The sequence below is a fragment of the Lynx rufus genome, unplaced genomic scaffold (assembly GCF_022079265.1).
Source record: "Lynx rufus isolate CCGP_SWC_20201006 ecotype Redwood Valley unplaced genomic scaffold, mLynRuf1.p SCAF_33, whole genome shotgun sequence".
Lineage (NCBI taxonomy): Eukaryota > Metazoa > Chordata > Mammalia > Carnivora > Felidae > Lynx > Lynx rufus.
In genome coordinates this window covers 3,810,449-3,825,672 of record NW_025814849.1, presented here as the reverse complement: position 1 = coordinate 3,825,672, position 15,224 = coordinate 3,810,449, and the positions used below count along the sequence as shown (strand labels likewise).

General features: G+C 65.7%; 1 protein-coding gene across 2 annotated transcripts in view; it reads right to left on the bottom strand.

Annotated features, from left to right (window-relative positions):
• Window positions 1-654: 654 nt before the first annotated feature.
• The window catches only part of ADGRD1 (adhesion G protein-coupled receptor D1), a 122,878-nt gene continuing 108,308 nt past the window's right edge, over window positions 655-15,224 (bottom strand). For both annotated transcript variants that reach the window (XM_047093222.1, XM_047093223.1), the window contains 5 exons: window positions 6,443-6,534; window positions 4,676-4,802; window positions 3,371-3,412; window positions 2,144-2,236; window positions 655-955 (listed from right to left, as the gene is read on the bottom strand). In XM_047093222.1, the coding sequence (XP_046949178.1) occupies window positions 860-955; window positions 2,144-2,236; window positions 3,371-3,412; window positions 4,676-4,802; window positions 6,443-6,534 (450 nt within the window). In that variant the 3' untranslated portion in view covers window positions 655-859. The remainder of the gene's footprint in view (window positions 956-2,143; window positions 2,237-3,370; window positions 3,413-4,675; window positions 4,803-6,442; window positions 6,535-15,224) is intronic.

The following is a 15,224-nucleotide window of genomic DNA, read 5'->3' as shown; positions in this document are numbered from 1 at the left end:
AGGCCACCGTCCCCGGGTCCTGGCTCGGGTGGCCGTGCGGGCGGCGAGGTGTGGTTGCCGTCGCAGCAACGCGGAACCCGCCGCACCACCCGCCACCGCGTCTGCCCGCTAAACACAGACAGGGGTCTGTGAGTGACCAGGAAGCAGCTCCGGGAAGCCGGGCCGCGGGAAGCCAACCGCAGGCCGGCAGCCAGCTCCCGGGGGCCGCGGGCGCGGGGAAGGCTCGGGTGCTCACGGCGCGGCCCACGTCAAGGCCGACCTTGAGAGGGACCGGAGCACTCCCAGCAGCGGCCCACCTCGCTCTTCGCCCGCGGCCGGGCCTGAGCGGCCAGAGACCCCAGCCCAAAGCCCCGGCCCCGCAGAGGCCTGGCAGGGGTCGCATGGCCGGAGCGTGAGGGGCCCCCCTCAGCTGGCGCTGGCTCCCCGGAGCTTGTTGCGGCTGATTCAGCAGGCCGAGGACATTTCTCACGCTGCCCACACGGCCCGTCCGCCTCTGCCTGACCCTCTGGGGGCTTCCGCCTCCCCGCGGGACCCTCCCCTTTGGTCCCGAGGCCCCATCGTGGCTCCCAGGCTAACCCGCCCTCCTGGTGCGGCAGGCCCTGGGGCCTGTGCGCCCACGGCAGGTGCCCCGGGGGACAGTCGCTCGGCCACAGGAGGACCAGAGCCGGGAGGGCTGCGGGACCGGCGGTGGGCTCTGTCACACGGGGCGGGTGGGAGGCAAGGAAGCCTGTCCCGGGGGCCACGACCCCCACATCCAGACAGCAGCGAGGAGAGGGTCTCGTGGTGAAGGCAGAGGGCTTCTCGTGGTTCGTCTGCGGGTGTGTTCTGAGCAGCAGGACGGCGGCTGCAGCCTCCCTGCTCACACGGTAGACAGGTCCACACGGTGGGCAGATTGGCTGCTCTTGTCCCAGGGGCTGAGCCTGGTGGACACTGTGCCCGGCCGGGTCCCGTTCATCTGCAAACCACAAAGGAGTGAGCTGAGAAGACCCTGCCCCACGATGGGAAACCAGTCCCGGCGGGCGCGGAACCGCCGGGCCGGAAAGCCGCGTGAGGCTCCCCTCGAACCCGCCGGGCCCCCGTGCTCCCCGAGGAAGAGGACCCTGAACTCCGAGGCCACACTGCTCTCCGCCTTCCGCCCGGGCTCCTCGGCCCTGCGTCTGGGGGCTGGCGTGCGCCCTCTGCCGCGCGCCCGCCCGGCCCTGCGCTCTCCACGTGCGTTTACCGAGCACACCTCGTTGCTGCCGGAGGCTGCGGGGTCACGGCAGCGAGCAGAGCCAACCAGTCCTTGTTCCCGGGGGTGTGCACCCCGTGGGAGGCAGACAACGTCACGCTCGCACAAATAAGCAAAACGGTGCAGACGGAGGCAGCGCAACACCGCACCGGGGGTGCCATTACTCCGCGCCACCCGGGAGGCTCTTCCCGAGGACGGGACCCCTGAGCTCAGCTCGGAGGCGGTGGCGCCATGAGAACGCCCGACATGTGCCCCAGGCGCCCGGTGGCCCTGCCTGCATCTCCGCGGGAGGCGAAGGAGCCCGGTGTTGAGAGGACAGGCTTGTCGAGAGCCCCGAGAGCCAAGACCCCGGTCCTTGGGCGTCTGCAGAGGAAGGAGACCCCTGATGGCTGGGCTGTGCCTGGTGACCGTCCTGCCTCCCTGGGACACCGCCTCCCGGTCAGCTGATCCTTCCGTCCTCCTGACGCAACACAGAAGCACTGCCCCCGGGGAAACGGGCAGGAGAGGAGGTCGCGTGACACCACCAGGACGGAGGACCCCGCTGTGGGCATCACGTCACCCAGAGCCCACGCAGCCTGCAGGCCACGTCAGGCGTGAGCATGCTGAGCAAGAACCGCCGGTGCCCGGGCCTCGCCGCCACGACCCGCACGGGCAGCCACCTGCACGACGTGGCCCTGCCGAGAACAGGCTCGGGGAAGGGACGAGAGGCGCGCCGGGGGCTCTGGGTCTCGGAGGCCCGCGAGGGCAGGGGCCTGGTGAGCTCAGCGCAGCCGGAAGCCGCCTCGGCCCTCCAGGTAACGGGGACAGCGCAGCAGACGAGCGCCTGCGGGTCCACGCGGTAGGGGTGCAGGCGCTCGGGACAGGATCGAAGCGAGAAGCGGGGGCGCAGACGGGACGCCGCGTGGCACTTACGATGTCAGAGCTGAAGGGCTTCGCGTTAGTGTTGCGGTTGGAGCTACTCGTCAGGGTCCAGACCTTGGTTTTGTGCTTGAAGGCGGCCCTCACCTTCGAAGGCAGACGGCGGACTGGTTAGGAGCAATTTCGGTGGTGGGAACAGCAGCAGTAAGAGATCTTTCTCAGAGGTCCCTAGCAGCTCGTGCCGGAAGAGAGCCCCGGGACACCAGCTGCAGGGCACGGGCAGGGTCCGGAAGCATCAGGTCCAGACTCTGCCTCATGTGGCAGGCGCGGACCTCGTCCCCATCGCCGTGCCAGGGCCGCACAGGGAGAGAGCTGGATCCGGCCCGGCCCCTGCCGGCCTCGTCACGGTGCTGCACGGGGCACGGGACACACTCAACAAGGAGTGGTGGAGGGGGCAGAGTGTGACGGCAGCAGAAACAATGGAGACGAAAAGCCAACAGACGCAGGGAAGGCCGCGCGTGGCCTTCCCACGTGGTGGGCCACAGTTTCGGGCTCTGCCGGGCTGCTCCCTGGTCTTGGCAATCATGTGAGCCCTCCCCCACCGGTCACCATCATCCTCAGCGACCCCCCCGCCCCTCCCCCAGCTCCCCTCCCTCGCTGCCCGACCCAGCCCTGTACAAACGGACCCTCTGCAGAGCACCCGGGTGGGGTGGGACCTCTGCCTGGTACAAGTACGGATCCCGAGGGACAAGGCCTGGAGCCTCTCCCCTCCCCGAGGCCAAGCGCACGGCAGGTGCAACGCCCACGCCGTACTGAGAGCGAGCCCACCCCAGCTGCCCCAGGGCCTGCGGAGGGCCTGTGACACAGTCCCCCCAAACCCCGTGGTCTCGAGGCCTCCTTCTTACACCCCAGATGCGTTCGGGGAGGACTGCTGGGAGGCCACCTGCATCTTACTGTCCCTGACGTGCCAGGCAGCAGCGAGCAGGTCCAGGGCGTACGGTTCGGCTGCCTCCACTGTCCCCATCCCCCCTGCCCTCCGCAGAGCCGGCAGGGCCCTCCTGACGCCAGGAGGGGGACACTGAGTGTTGCTCAGCAGCCAGAACTCGAGAGAAGGGCTGACGGAAAGCAGCCCCACTGCACACAACTTGTCGCCCCTACCAAAGCCTGTCCGGGGTTACGTTCCCAGACACCGGCCTGACGGGGCAAGACGGTTCCTGCGCCCCGTGCCCTTTCAGAAATGAATAGCCTGCTTCGTAACATCAGGAAGTAGAGTAGACATACCTCTGAATTCAGGAGACAATGGAAAAGGAAGATGAAAAACCCCTGGGGAGGAAGGGGAGAACACAGGATTAGGGCCCTTGCGTTTTATCGCGGCACTTTCCAGGGCTTCCTCCCAAGGCCACATGGGCTCTGGAGAGGTCCTGGCACGGCTCAGTGCCAGGAAGCCTGTAGGTGAGCTGTGTGCCAATCCCGATGCTACGGTTTGGAGCCCCCAAGGATGGAGGGGCGTCCCGGGTCCCACCCTGAAATCTAACCTAGAGGCGGGCACCAGCGTGACGGCCACGCTGTTTGGGCGAAGGCGTCTACAGAGGTGGATTCCCAGACAGGGTGGACCCGGGAAAGAGCAGAAATGCTGGGAAAGGACAACAGCATGGACATCAGACGATTCCTTAAACTGAGCCGTGGTGTCCTCATCTCAGCACGATGATAACAACAAAACAGGCACGAGAATGAGGATGTCCCCCAAGCCCTGGAGACAGCTGCTACGTGTCCAGCGCTAGGCGACCCCTCACACGAGTCATCTCATTCAGCGCTGAAGCAGCCCCATTACTGGGGCCCGTTCTCGTTGAATGGGGGAGGCAGCCCAGGACCCAGGGCGTGTAAGGGCTACAGCCAGCCAAACCGGTCACGTTCTTCTGTGAACAACCACAGGGAGACGATGGGTGGAAGCTTGTTACAAATCAGAAGCCTGACGCTCGTCCGTGAGATGCGGTCCCCGGTCAGGAAGACCCGGACGCGGTGTGACTGCACAGCGGGGGCCGGTGGGCCGTGCTCGCGGCTGCCAGGATCCGGCCTTCGGCTCGGCCGTGTGGGCTGTGGGTGGCGGTGGGGACCCATTTCCACCCTTCCTCTGGGGGGGAGGGGGGCTGTGTGTCTGGGGACGCAGGTCTGAGCACCCTAAGCCTCAGGTTTCCAGGCTGCTGACCCTTCCCTGCCCGTCCACGCGGGGGACACGTGTGAACCCAGACCCGAGATACACGCCGTCGCCGCCTCCCCACGCCCGGCCCCCTTTCCAGAGCTGCCCGCAGGCTGCCGTCTTCCCCCTCAGGCTTGAGTGTGCCTCTCGCCAGTCCCAGCCACCAGCGGGATGAACTGGGTGGCGACCCCACAGGCCCCGTGTGCTGGGCGCCCGGCGTGTGCCCCATCGACGCCTCTGCGCCCGGCCGTGGGGCAGGCTCACGCCGTGGGCCCCCAGGGGGTGTGGCAAGAACAGAGAGGGGGTCTCCCTCCCGCCCCGGTGGCAGCCTGCCACGCACATCCGCTCACGCGGCGGCCGGCCTCCCCCGGGAGTCCGCAGGCTCTCACCTGCAGGGAGTTGAGAACGGCAAACATGTACTGGAAGACCACGGCCTGGCTGTTGACAGCGAGCACGCCGAAGACCCACGAGGTTCCCAGGATGGGCAGCAGCACGGCCACAGCTTTCGCCGTCAACCTAAGAGAGAAGTAGATGGACGCGGCCACTCTAGTGGGGGTGGGTAGGTGACGGTGGGTCTAAGGGACCGGCCTCTCGACCGGAGGCCTTTGAGCGGGAGCGGACACGGCCCTGCTGGGTGTGGAGCTGACCGCTCGGGACCCGAGACGGGGCCCCCACCCAGCCGGCAGCTCCCCTACGGCTCCCCTGCCGCCGGCGCTCCGCACCCGGCAGGCGGCGCACCCTCTGGGCACCCTCGCTGACCACCCCGATCCGATGGGAACGCCGATCCCAGGCACCCACGGCGGAGAGCAGCGCCGGGCCCCGGCCGGGCGGACCCAGCGGGGTGGGAGGCACGCCCCGCATCAGCCTCGCAGGCTCCTTCTCGGAATGTGGGCTCCGTGATGAAGGCACGTGGTCCCTCCCGCGTCTGCAAGCCCGGGGCGGAGCTTGCACGGAGTCAGCGCCCACCGAGCGCCGGCCAGACCAACGTCTGACCCCGAGGTGTCCTGACATAGCGCACTGTCTCCCCGACCTCTGAAACAGCCAGCTTTGCACACCAGGGCCTCTGTCCCAGGGCCTCAGCGGGCAGCCCGGAGACAGACGTGAGCTGTGCGCTCAGTTCAGCGGCTGCCTGCCGCTCCTAACTGGGCACGGTGACCACACGTCCGCTTCCTCACTAGACCGCGAGCTCCCCCACGGCTGGGCTGGGGCCTCGTCCCCGCGACCCCAGAGCGCGGCACCGCACCAGGGCCCGGTGGGCTCTCGGGACGTGACCCCTGACTGAACGAGTGAGTGAGTGACGGACAAACGCACGAGCAGGCACAGGTGCCTCACACGCGTCCGGCAGCTCCGGGAGGAGGTGCGACACGGCCACACTGAGCCTCCCGGTCGGATGCCCGAGATCCCCGCCCTGGCAGCTCCCGGCCACAAACCCCGAAAGCCAAGGACGGTTCACACAGGTCAGCTGCCGGGGAAGCCGCAGCCACAAGTTTTCTTAAAGTCACTGCAGTTAAAACCCTCGAATCTGGGAACAAACCATCACGGACCACTTAAGCTTCATCTTCAGATCCTGGAAAACCCGTATGTGAGAGGAGTGGCTGTGAGAAATGGGTCTCAAAACGTGCTGGCTTTTTCTTAAAAATTGAAACATCAAAACAGAAGATCTTGGGGAGAATACATCCAGTTGAAGCTCCCTGAGGCCTCTTGTTAACTGGGCCGGGGCTGTCGGGGTCCTCTCGTCACGTGTGGAAGGAGGGGGGGGGGTGGAGTCCCTCCCCAGAGACACCTGCTCCTCCTGCAGACGGACCAGCCCGGGAGCACCTCGGGCAGCTGCACCCAGAGGAGTTTCCTCCGTGCGACAGCCCTTTACAGACGGGAGAGCCGGGGGCTGCTGGCAGGGCCGAGGCAGGACGGAACCTGCGATCTTCCCCCTTCGCCCCCGCAGGTGGCCTCTCGCCCCTGGGGTGGAGCTGTCCCCAGATAGCATCCAGTAGCCCCCATCTTTCACATATGGGGCAGTGAGGCTGGGCCTGGTCAGAGGAGCTACGTAACAGGCAAGCAAGGATGTGAGCCCAGGGCTCCCCGGTGCCCTCCGCCCGCTACCTGCGGGCAGCTGCGTGTGGCCGAGACCACCAGCGATGGCCCAGAGTCCAGCTTACTTGAAGGCACTAGGGTCCCCATGGATCTTGTAGTTGTCAGCGCTGATCTGTGAAATGACCCTGGTCACGGCCACGAGGATGCCGACGTTCACCTGCACAAGGGGAGCAACGGAAGCCAAGGTGAGGGTCCTGATCCCACCCCACCCCCCTCGCTCTGAGTGAGCAGGTGGCGTCACTGCAGAAATGTAACCCAAATGGGTCCCTGAGCGTTTACCTCCACTGGGCACACGGACGAGCACCTTCTGGGAGCCCACGTCTGTGCCGAGAAAGGGCAGCCACCCAGCCCATTCTGCCCCCAGGCACACGGCAAGGGAAGGCCTGGGGTTCAAACCTCATTTCAGCATTGCTCACTGTGTGGGACCCCACGTGATGTGCTCATGCCCTTGGAACCTCAGTTTCCCCATCTGATGAGAAGCAGTGGCAACGCCCACAGCGCAAACCGATCATTGAAGAGACACGAACTCGCACCCATAAAGGCACCTGCCACTTTCACTTCCTGGCCCCACCCAGGCCAGCGGCCATGTGGTCCTTGGAGGCCGCAGCGCATCTGCCTCCTGGCTAGGCACCTGCTGGGAGGCTCCCCTTGGGGTCTGTCGGGCAGGGGTGCTGAGGAGGTCTCTGCGGAGCCTCAGGCACAACCTGTCCCCTCCCGAGCAGCTCTGCAGGGCGCTGAGCGAACCTGGCAGGGCGGGAGGCTGCAAGGGGGAGCGAGAGCCAGGATTTCCTTCTGCTACTGCAGGACCCAGGCCCGTGCTGTGGCCGGGGCCTCTCTCCTCCCTCTGCAAAAGCCGGAGGTCAACGACAAGTTCGCCCGGGAGTCCCGCTCCAGGCCCAGACCCCGTGCGCACGGTCGGGCCTGACCACGGGCGAGGACAAGGCCTCACCGGCCGACCTCACAGGCGAGGCGGCCCTCCCCCTCCGGCCTGGTGCGCAGAACTGCAGGCAGGGGCTCAGGCCTCCCACCCTGGCGGCCATCCCCACGGGCAGGTCTGCGTTCCCAGCCCTGGCACCTGCCTCCGAGGCCTCCTAACGGGGGCTCCGGCCTCAGGCCTTCCTCGGGCTCCACTGCTGACACCACCTTACGCCCGGGGCCTCGCAGCCCCTCCCCCAGAGTTCATTGCTTCCCCACTCCTTCTCCGCTGTCAGCCTCCTCCCGGCCCGGCCGCCCGGCCTCCAGGGCTCCGTGCTGGCGGCCGGGAGGGGCCCCGGCCTGTACCACTACACCCCGCCAAGAAGGCTTGAGTGCCACACGCAGCCTGGCTGTGTCTTCGCCGACACCTCAACCCCGGGCGGCCCGGCTCCCGGCTCCAGACGCACGTCCCTTGCCCTCATCTGTCGCCTGCGCAACGAGGACCCTAACAGAGTCGCCCAGGGTCAGGGAGGACGGAAGAGGTCAACGATGTGAGTTCACCAGTGGCAGAGCCCTCCACCCCTCCACTCAGCCACGTGGAGAAAGGGCCACAGAGATGCAGTGACGCTTCAGCAGTTTCCGCTCTGACATCAGCGGGCAGCGCCCCTGCCTCTCCCAGCGGCGCGAGGGCAGGGAGGCCAGGAGCCCGCGTTAAACCGCGGCACTCGGTTCTCTTGAATGATTGCTTTTCAGCTTCGTGCCTTCGGTAGAACCTAGAGTTCTGAATTCTGAACCGTCTGTGCTCTTACGCGTCCGGTTCCGGCAGGGCTCTGCGTGCGTTTTGAGGGGAGGCCCACCCTGGTCCCGTCTGACGCCCTGCGAGCCCGGCCCCATCCACGCTGCGAACTCACGTCCTGGGTTCCTCGACCCCTGGGCCAAGCCGAGGCCTGGTCTGGAACAACAAGAGGCTGGGAACCACCTGCCTGTCCGGAGCAGGCCGCGGGTCTGGGGGTCACAGCCCGCCGGTTCTGCAGCCGCTGCCCCCCCCCCCCCCCCCGCCACGCCGCTAAAGGCAGAGGCCAACAGACACGGTGAGGAACGGGCCCGGACGGCGAGCACACGTTCACGTTCGCCGGCATCCGCGGAAGGCCCCGAGGAGGCACAAGCGGTCGGCGGGCGTGTCTGCTGGAGGAGCGGAGGGAGATGGGGGCAGACGGTCCGGACACATTCAGCTTCCTCAGCACTTGTGGTAAAATGCCCAAGTCAAACGACTTCTCGTCAACCGGCACCGCGGGAGCGGGAGCCTCACCCCGCCCCCGCCACTGGACGAGCTCACGTGACTCCCCCCCACCACTGTGGGAAGGGGGGGCACACAGCTGGTGACCGATGGGATTTCCAGCCCTCTGTCACCTGCTGGCTCCGTATGAAGACCCACAAAGAAGCGCGGCAGCCACGGTTAGGCCACCGGCATTCCCGGCTACGATTTGTCATCACGTCCGTCCCTCCAGAGATTTCTCTGGGGTTTGTTTCCCCCCCTCCCGGGCTCTCTCCCTGCCTGGGTCTGCGTGCTTTCATCTGGCAAGCACTCTCCTGGCCTCCATAGGACAGTCCCATCTGCCGGGACAGTCGGGAGGCGCCGACCCCCAACCCCGCGACCCCCGTTCATTCAGGGGGAGGCTGCGGGTTTGAGACAAAAACACCTCGTGTTTCGGGAACATCCCAAACAGAAGTGGGCCTCCCCCTGGCCCCGGCCACTCATCCTGGTTGGTGCCTGGTCGCCGTCGGGAGAGGCCCTGGGGTGAGGCACGTGCACCACGAGAGCGGGTGTTTCATCAGCCAAGCGCCTCTGGGTGACAACAGCCGACAGACGCCGAAGGAATAATTCATGGGCTGCGTCTTAGCAAACTAGATGGGGGCGGGATGTGCACTGCAGGTCATGTGACCACTGATGGCAGGGGTGGGGGGAAGCCCAGGACAGGGCTCTGGGGTCCGCGCCGCGTCCTGTTCCTTGGCCTTGTGAGACGCTGTCGGGACATACACCACGACTCACGGGGAAACCATCACATGTAAACATACAGAAGACACCACTGTGTGCATCGACCTTTGTCCCTGTGGACCTCTGCGTCTGGGCATCTGTGACTGTCGCTGTCGCCCTCTATATCTGTGCCTCTACGTAGACAGGACCACCCTGGCTTCTCAGAGGAGGAGGTCCCAGAACTCCCGAGATTCTCCCCAAAACCGGAGGCCCTTGCCCCATGGAGCCTGCACTGGAGAAGCCCCGGGGGGATGCAGGCAAAGGTGACCCTGTCACCCCCGGGGTCCCTGCCGTTGGGGGTCGACAGCTTCTGCAAAGCCTGCTGACCCTGTGAGCCTGCGCAGAACCTAACTGGAGTCATTCAGGGAGTGGCATCCACGTCGCTTCCTCATCAGGACGTTTGTGCAGTGACCTGGCGGGCTGTTACCGCAAGGGGCTCACTTCTGCCCTTTCCTCCCCAGCTCGAGGCCCGGCAGGCCCCGGTGACCCTTCACTGTCCCCCAAAGTCCCGCTGGGGCCAACATCACCAGAACGGCACGGACCATCCTCCCCAGACCGGCGCCCGGCCCCAGCCAGACCTCTTTCCCGAGCATGTACTCACGTGAGTGTGCACCCAGAGAGCACTGCACGCCCCACACGGGCAGGGTCGGGAAGTGAGGCGGACGGCATCTGAGAAAATGGGGACATGACTCCCGGCACACAAGCAGGGGTCCTCTGAGGGGATAAGAGGCACCCCCAAGAGCCAGGCCAGTGTGAGGCCCGACAGAGTGGGCAGGACCCCCCGCTGCAGCCCCTGGCCCTAAGTCCGTCCACGTGCTTTTTCTGTGACGGGCCAAACAGGATGTTCAGCTTTGTGGGCCAGACGGTCCCTGTACACAACTCGGCTGCTGTAGCACAAAAACCACCACAGACGCTTGTAAGTACCCGGCAGTGGCTGCGTACCCACAAAACAGTCCGTAAGAGTGGACAGTGGGCCACACTGGCCACGGTCAGTGGACCCCTGCGCTTGGCTATGAAATCACCGAACCCCTTCTCAGCTCGCGCCTCCTCCCGCCTGGCCCCAGGGTTCTCCTATGTCCCCCCGGAGCACCACGGTCCTCAGGCCGCCTCCCCAGTGGGATCGCCTGCGAGCTGGGAAAGGGCCAGGTCCGGTAAAGCCAAAAGGTAGGGCTCAGGTGGGAACCAATAATTCCATCATGTGACAAGTTTGAGGACTGCTGCCCCCGAGGGTTTATGGCTGACATCCAGAGGGGGGACTGGACGGGGCCAGGAGCTAACGCCCCCTCAGGAATGGTAACGGTGGCTCCAGCCAGCCTGGGGACCTGGGATGCTGGCACCCGGTACTGGACCCCATGCCGTGGTGGGCGCTCCTCCGGGTCCCCAGCTGTCACTGACCAAAGTCACGTTAAAACTCAGATCAGCCGGAAACATCTGGGAGGGGGGGGCCACTCCCGCCTGGGCCTTCAGGTCTGCAGGGTGGAGGTCAGTGCGGACACAGAACAGGGCACGTGGTGCTCACACGTTCAGCTACTTCCTTCTTCACCCTTGTCATTAACGTTCCTTCAAACCACCCCCCTCCCCACCATGTCCATGCTCTGACCAGGGGGGCTCAGTTACCAAGGGGCCTGGAGTCTGTTTTGAGCCTGTTTCTACCTTTGCGCTGAGCAGGCGAATTGTCCTCCCAGACCCCAGAGAGCGAGAGAGAGAACACAGGATCCAACTGAAGCCCCTGTAATCCCCTAAAGTGATTTACTCTGGTAAAGTGACCGCAGCCGAGCCTCACACAGCCCTGGGGACAAGGGACAGCCCCCGGGGACAACCCTAGGGTTAGGGGACAGCCCCTGGGACAAGGGATAGCATCGGAAACAGGGGACAGCCCCTGGATTTGAAGGCTCCATCACACATGGACACATCACCTCCTGCAGCTAAAGTAAAATCAGTTAACAGAGGAACATGGGCCACCTCTGAGCTCCCTGTTAATGAAAGGAGGGGCGCTCCGATCCCCAACCCCGTCCCCTTCCTGACCTCTCGGCCCCTCCTGGAAGGAGACTTCCTGTACAGAGCAGGTGTGAGATCTGCCCTGGACGTGCACGCCCCGCCCTGCTGGGTTCTGTGCCGGGTTGGGCTCCTCTGAGCTCCTCTCCCCCGAGGAAGCTCTTCTGCCCACGGTCCGTCCCCAGACGGTGGCTCAGCCTCCCAGGGCGGCGGCCGGGCCGTGGGGGCCAGGGATCACCGGGACGGGGCTCTGAGTCGGCAGTGGGGGGAGCTGCACCAGGGTCCCACTCGCCCTGCCCACCAGCGGGTTCGCTGTCGGCCCCAGAACACCGGTCGGGGGCGATGTTACTGGGTTACTCTGGCCTCACCACGGACCCAGCCATTTGATGGGAACCCTGAATTCAAATTTAAATACGACAACAACGAAACCGTCAGGCCAACTCAAGGGGTGGGCCACACAGGGCGTTTCTGTGGGCACGCTCGCCCCTCAGAGCCTGTCCCCGCAAGCCCCGTGAAGAACACGAGCCTTCGTGGTCTCCGTCAGCCCCACGCTTGGCACCGGAACAATCTGTCCGCCTCCTTGTCGTCCCAGACTCCCCAGAATGGGCCTCAAACCTATCCCTCTCTTCTTCCCAGGCCCCGCCTGAGGCACGGTCTTCACCCCTACATGCTGGGGTCTCAGCAACATCTTCCCACGTGGTCTCCCTGACCCTGCGCCCCCCACACCCTTGTCGCTCCCCTGGGGAAAGGCCAGCCTAGGCGTGTGCCTGGAGGATTCTGGCGAGACGGCAGCCAGCACGTGCCTGGTACCTCCGTTCCGACAACTTCCACGGGACAGATCTGTGGGCTGGTGGGCGGAGCTGCAGGGCAGTGGCGGGGACAGGCACCCCCGGGGAGGACCACCCCTCCTGGACACAGAAGGGCCGAGGGGATGGGGATGGGCGTTCACATGTGGGTCAGCACCCAAGGAGCAGAGACCGTTGGGTCTCTGCACTTGCGCAGTGACCCGGGGAGCGCCGGGGCTGTGGACGAGGCCGTGGCCAGGGGCCGTGGCCAGGACATGGCCTATGGAGGATGGGGCAGCCCTGGCCGCCCACAGTCCTGCACAGGGAGCCTGAGGGCAGGGTGCCCGGTGGGCTCCGTCGGTCGAGTGTCCAACTTCAGGTCAGGTCGTGATTTCACGGTGCACGAGTTTGAGCCCCGCGTGTGACTCTGCTGTGAGCGCACAGCCTGCTTCGGATCCTCTGTCCCCCTCTCTCTGCCCCTCCCCTGCTCACACTTGTTCTCTCTCTTAAAAATAAACAAACGTTTTTAAAAAAGGAGCCTGCGGGTAAACACCTGGCCTCACTCCCCTCCCGCCCTCCGAGCCCCTGCCCCCACAGGCCAAATGTGCCCACGGCCAGAGAGCAGGAGCCGGGTCCAGGCCAGCCCCCGGGGCGCGGCCAGGGCCGCAGGGGCATCACCCCGGGAGGGGCCCCCACCGCCCTGTCACCCAGCCCTCCCCGAGAGCCCTGCTGGGCCCACACAGCTCAGCGCGCAGGCCACAGCCGGGGCCTCCGCTGCCTCTCCTCTAGCAGAGGCTCAGGCCCCGTGGCCAGGGAGGACCTCGGAGACTCTAAGGGCTGCACAAGGGAAGGAAATCACCCCCATCGCCGGGCTGACCCCAAGCACGTGTCACCTGGCAGGAGACACAGCCAAATTGATCCTGCGCAAGGACACGGCTCGTGTGTGGGGCCAGCACCACCCGCTGTCCCTCTCACCCCGGACGTCAGTGACGCCACAATGGCATCCCTCATCTCGTCCCTCTGGAAAGTCTCCTCCGAGAAGGCGCGGCCCCGCTTCCGAGCGGCGTCTGCAGAACGTTCTCCGGCCTCTTCCCTCACGTTCACGTCCAATCACCCACCGGGGCCCACGGCCTCGTTGGTGCCCAGGAGCCCGGGACGAGGCCAACCGAGCTTTAAGAGGAGCCGCTGGGGAGAGGGGCGGGGGATTCAGGGGACCCCTGCCCCGTGCAGGGGTGGATGGGGGAGCAGGCCCCGCTGACTGCCCGCAGGGGTGACCTGTCCTCAGACGGTCGGCTGGGATGACAGATGGGGAAGCAATGAACGAGGACAATGAGGGACAGGAGTCCGGGAGGCATCCCCCCCCAACCAAGGCAGGACTCCACACCCTTCAAAGGCAGCAGCTCACAGGCAGCACCACGGCCTCGTGACCACCCTGGGGTGTGTGGAGAACACATCCTGGGGGCCCAGCAGAAGGGGTGCCTGTGGAGAGCGTGTCCTGGGGTCCCTGTGGGGGGTGCACACAGAGAGCACGTCCTGGGGTCCTGGGTGGGGGTGCTCTGCAGAGTGTCCTAGGGTCCCAGTGGGGAGAGTACAAGTGTGAGTCAGCACACAGCCTGGGGCCCCGGGGCGAAGGTGCACGGGGAAAACGTGTCCCAGGTTCTTGGCCCGGGGGGCGTGTGGAGTGTGCATCTGGGGTCCCACGTGGGGCCTGGAGGTGACACACTGGGTTAGCGCGGGGTGGGCAGCAAGGATGTGGGGAGGCCCCCGCGGACCACCCCTTCCTGACATCAGCGCCCTCCCCGCGTGGGCCGACACCCAGATGGGGCGGCAGAGACGGAGACGCCGGCCCCCAAGCAGGCCTCGCACCAGATACACACCCAGGTAGTGGCCAGGTGCCAGAGCACAGCCCCCCTGGCTTTCTGGGGAACCCCCAGCTCTGGCCCCCCGAGCGGTCACGTGACGCTGGCCTGGCCGATCATCCGCCTCCTCAGTGACTGGCTCTGGGACAGACACGTGACCCCTAGCAGCCAATCAGAGCGTGTCCCGGGACTTCCTGGGACTACTGGGAACAGCTTCTCCCCCTCCGCCCCATCACAGACCTGCGGGACGCGCGAGGAGCCGACTCTGCCTGTCTCCGCCAGGGAAAGCCTGCCTCAGGTGCAGCCAGCGCCAAGGCAACGGACCCCGGAGCGAGCAGCAGACTCCGGCTGACGTCACTGGGCACCTGACCCCCTGCACTGCCCATGGCTGAGCCTTTTCTACTTACGGGGGTTCAACCTGCTTTGTGTCTCTGGGGAGAAGGGGGAGGGCAGGAAAAAGAGGAGGAGGAGAAAGAGGGCGAGGGGAGGACCATGGGGAGAAGAGAGAGAGAAGAAACAAGGGGAGGAGGGGAGGGCAGAGGGAGGAGAGGGGGAGGACCAAGGGGAGGATGGAGGAGGGGAGGAACAAGGTAGGAGGGAGGAGGGGAGACCCAAGGGGAGGAGGGAGGAGGGGAGGAACAAGGTAGGAGGAGGGAGGAGGGGTGGACCATGGGGAAAGACAGAAGAAACAAGGGGAGGAGGGGAGGGCAGAGGGAAGAGAGGGGGAGGACCAAGGAGAGGAGGGAGGAGGGGAGGACCAAGGGGAAGAGGGAGGAGGACGATGATGATGACGACACCCACCAACACCGATGCCCTCTGGGGCCAGGACTTGTCACGCCGCTCACCCCACCCACGCCAGTACCCTGGCTTGCCCTGCACAAAGCAGGAAGTGGCATCTGTCAGACAGCTACTTCAGGGGCAAGAGAGACGTGACGTAAAAGCCTGGTGACACCTGAAGGGAAAGACGCTCCGTCCGCCTGCACCCCTACTACTAACCCTAACTTTGTGGGAAACCACGTGCGAGGGCACTCCGGAACCCTCCTTTGAGGAACCACGGGGACTTAGCCAAGACTGGCCAATGCCACCCCTGACATCCCCCAGTCGGGAAGAAGCGGGGCCCCGACCAGATGGGGCCGCACACCTGCGGGGTGCAGGGGCACCCGGGACATCCCCACACCGAAGGGAACCCCGTGACACTGCAACGGTCCCGTCCCACGTGTGCGCTGCCCCTCCTCTGGGAACCGCACCGGACTTTCTC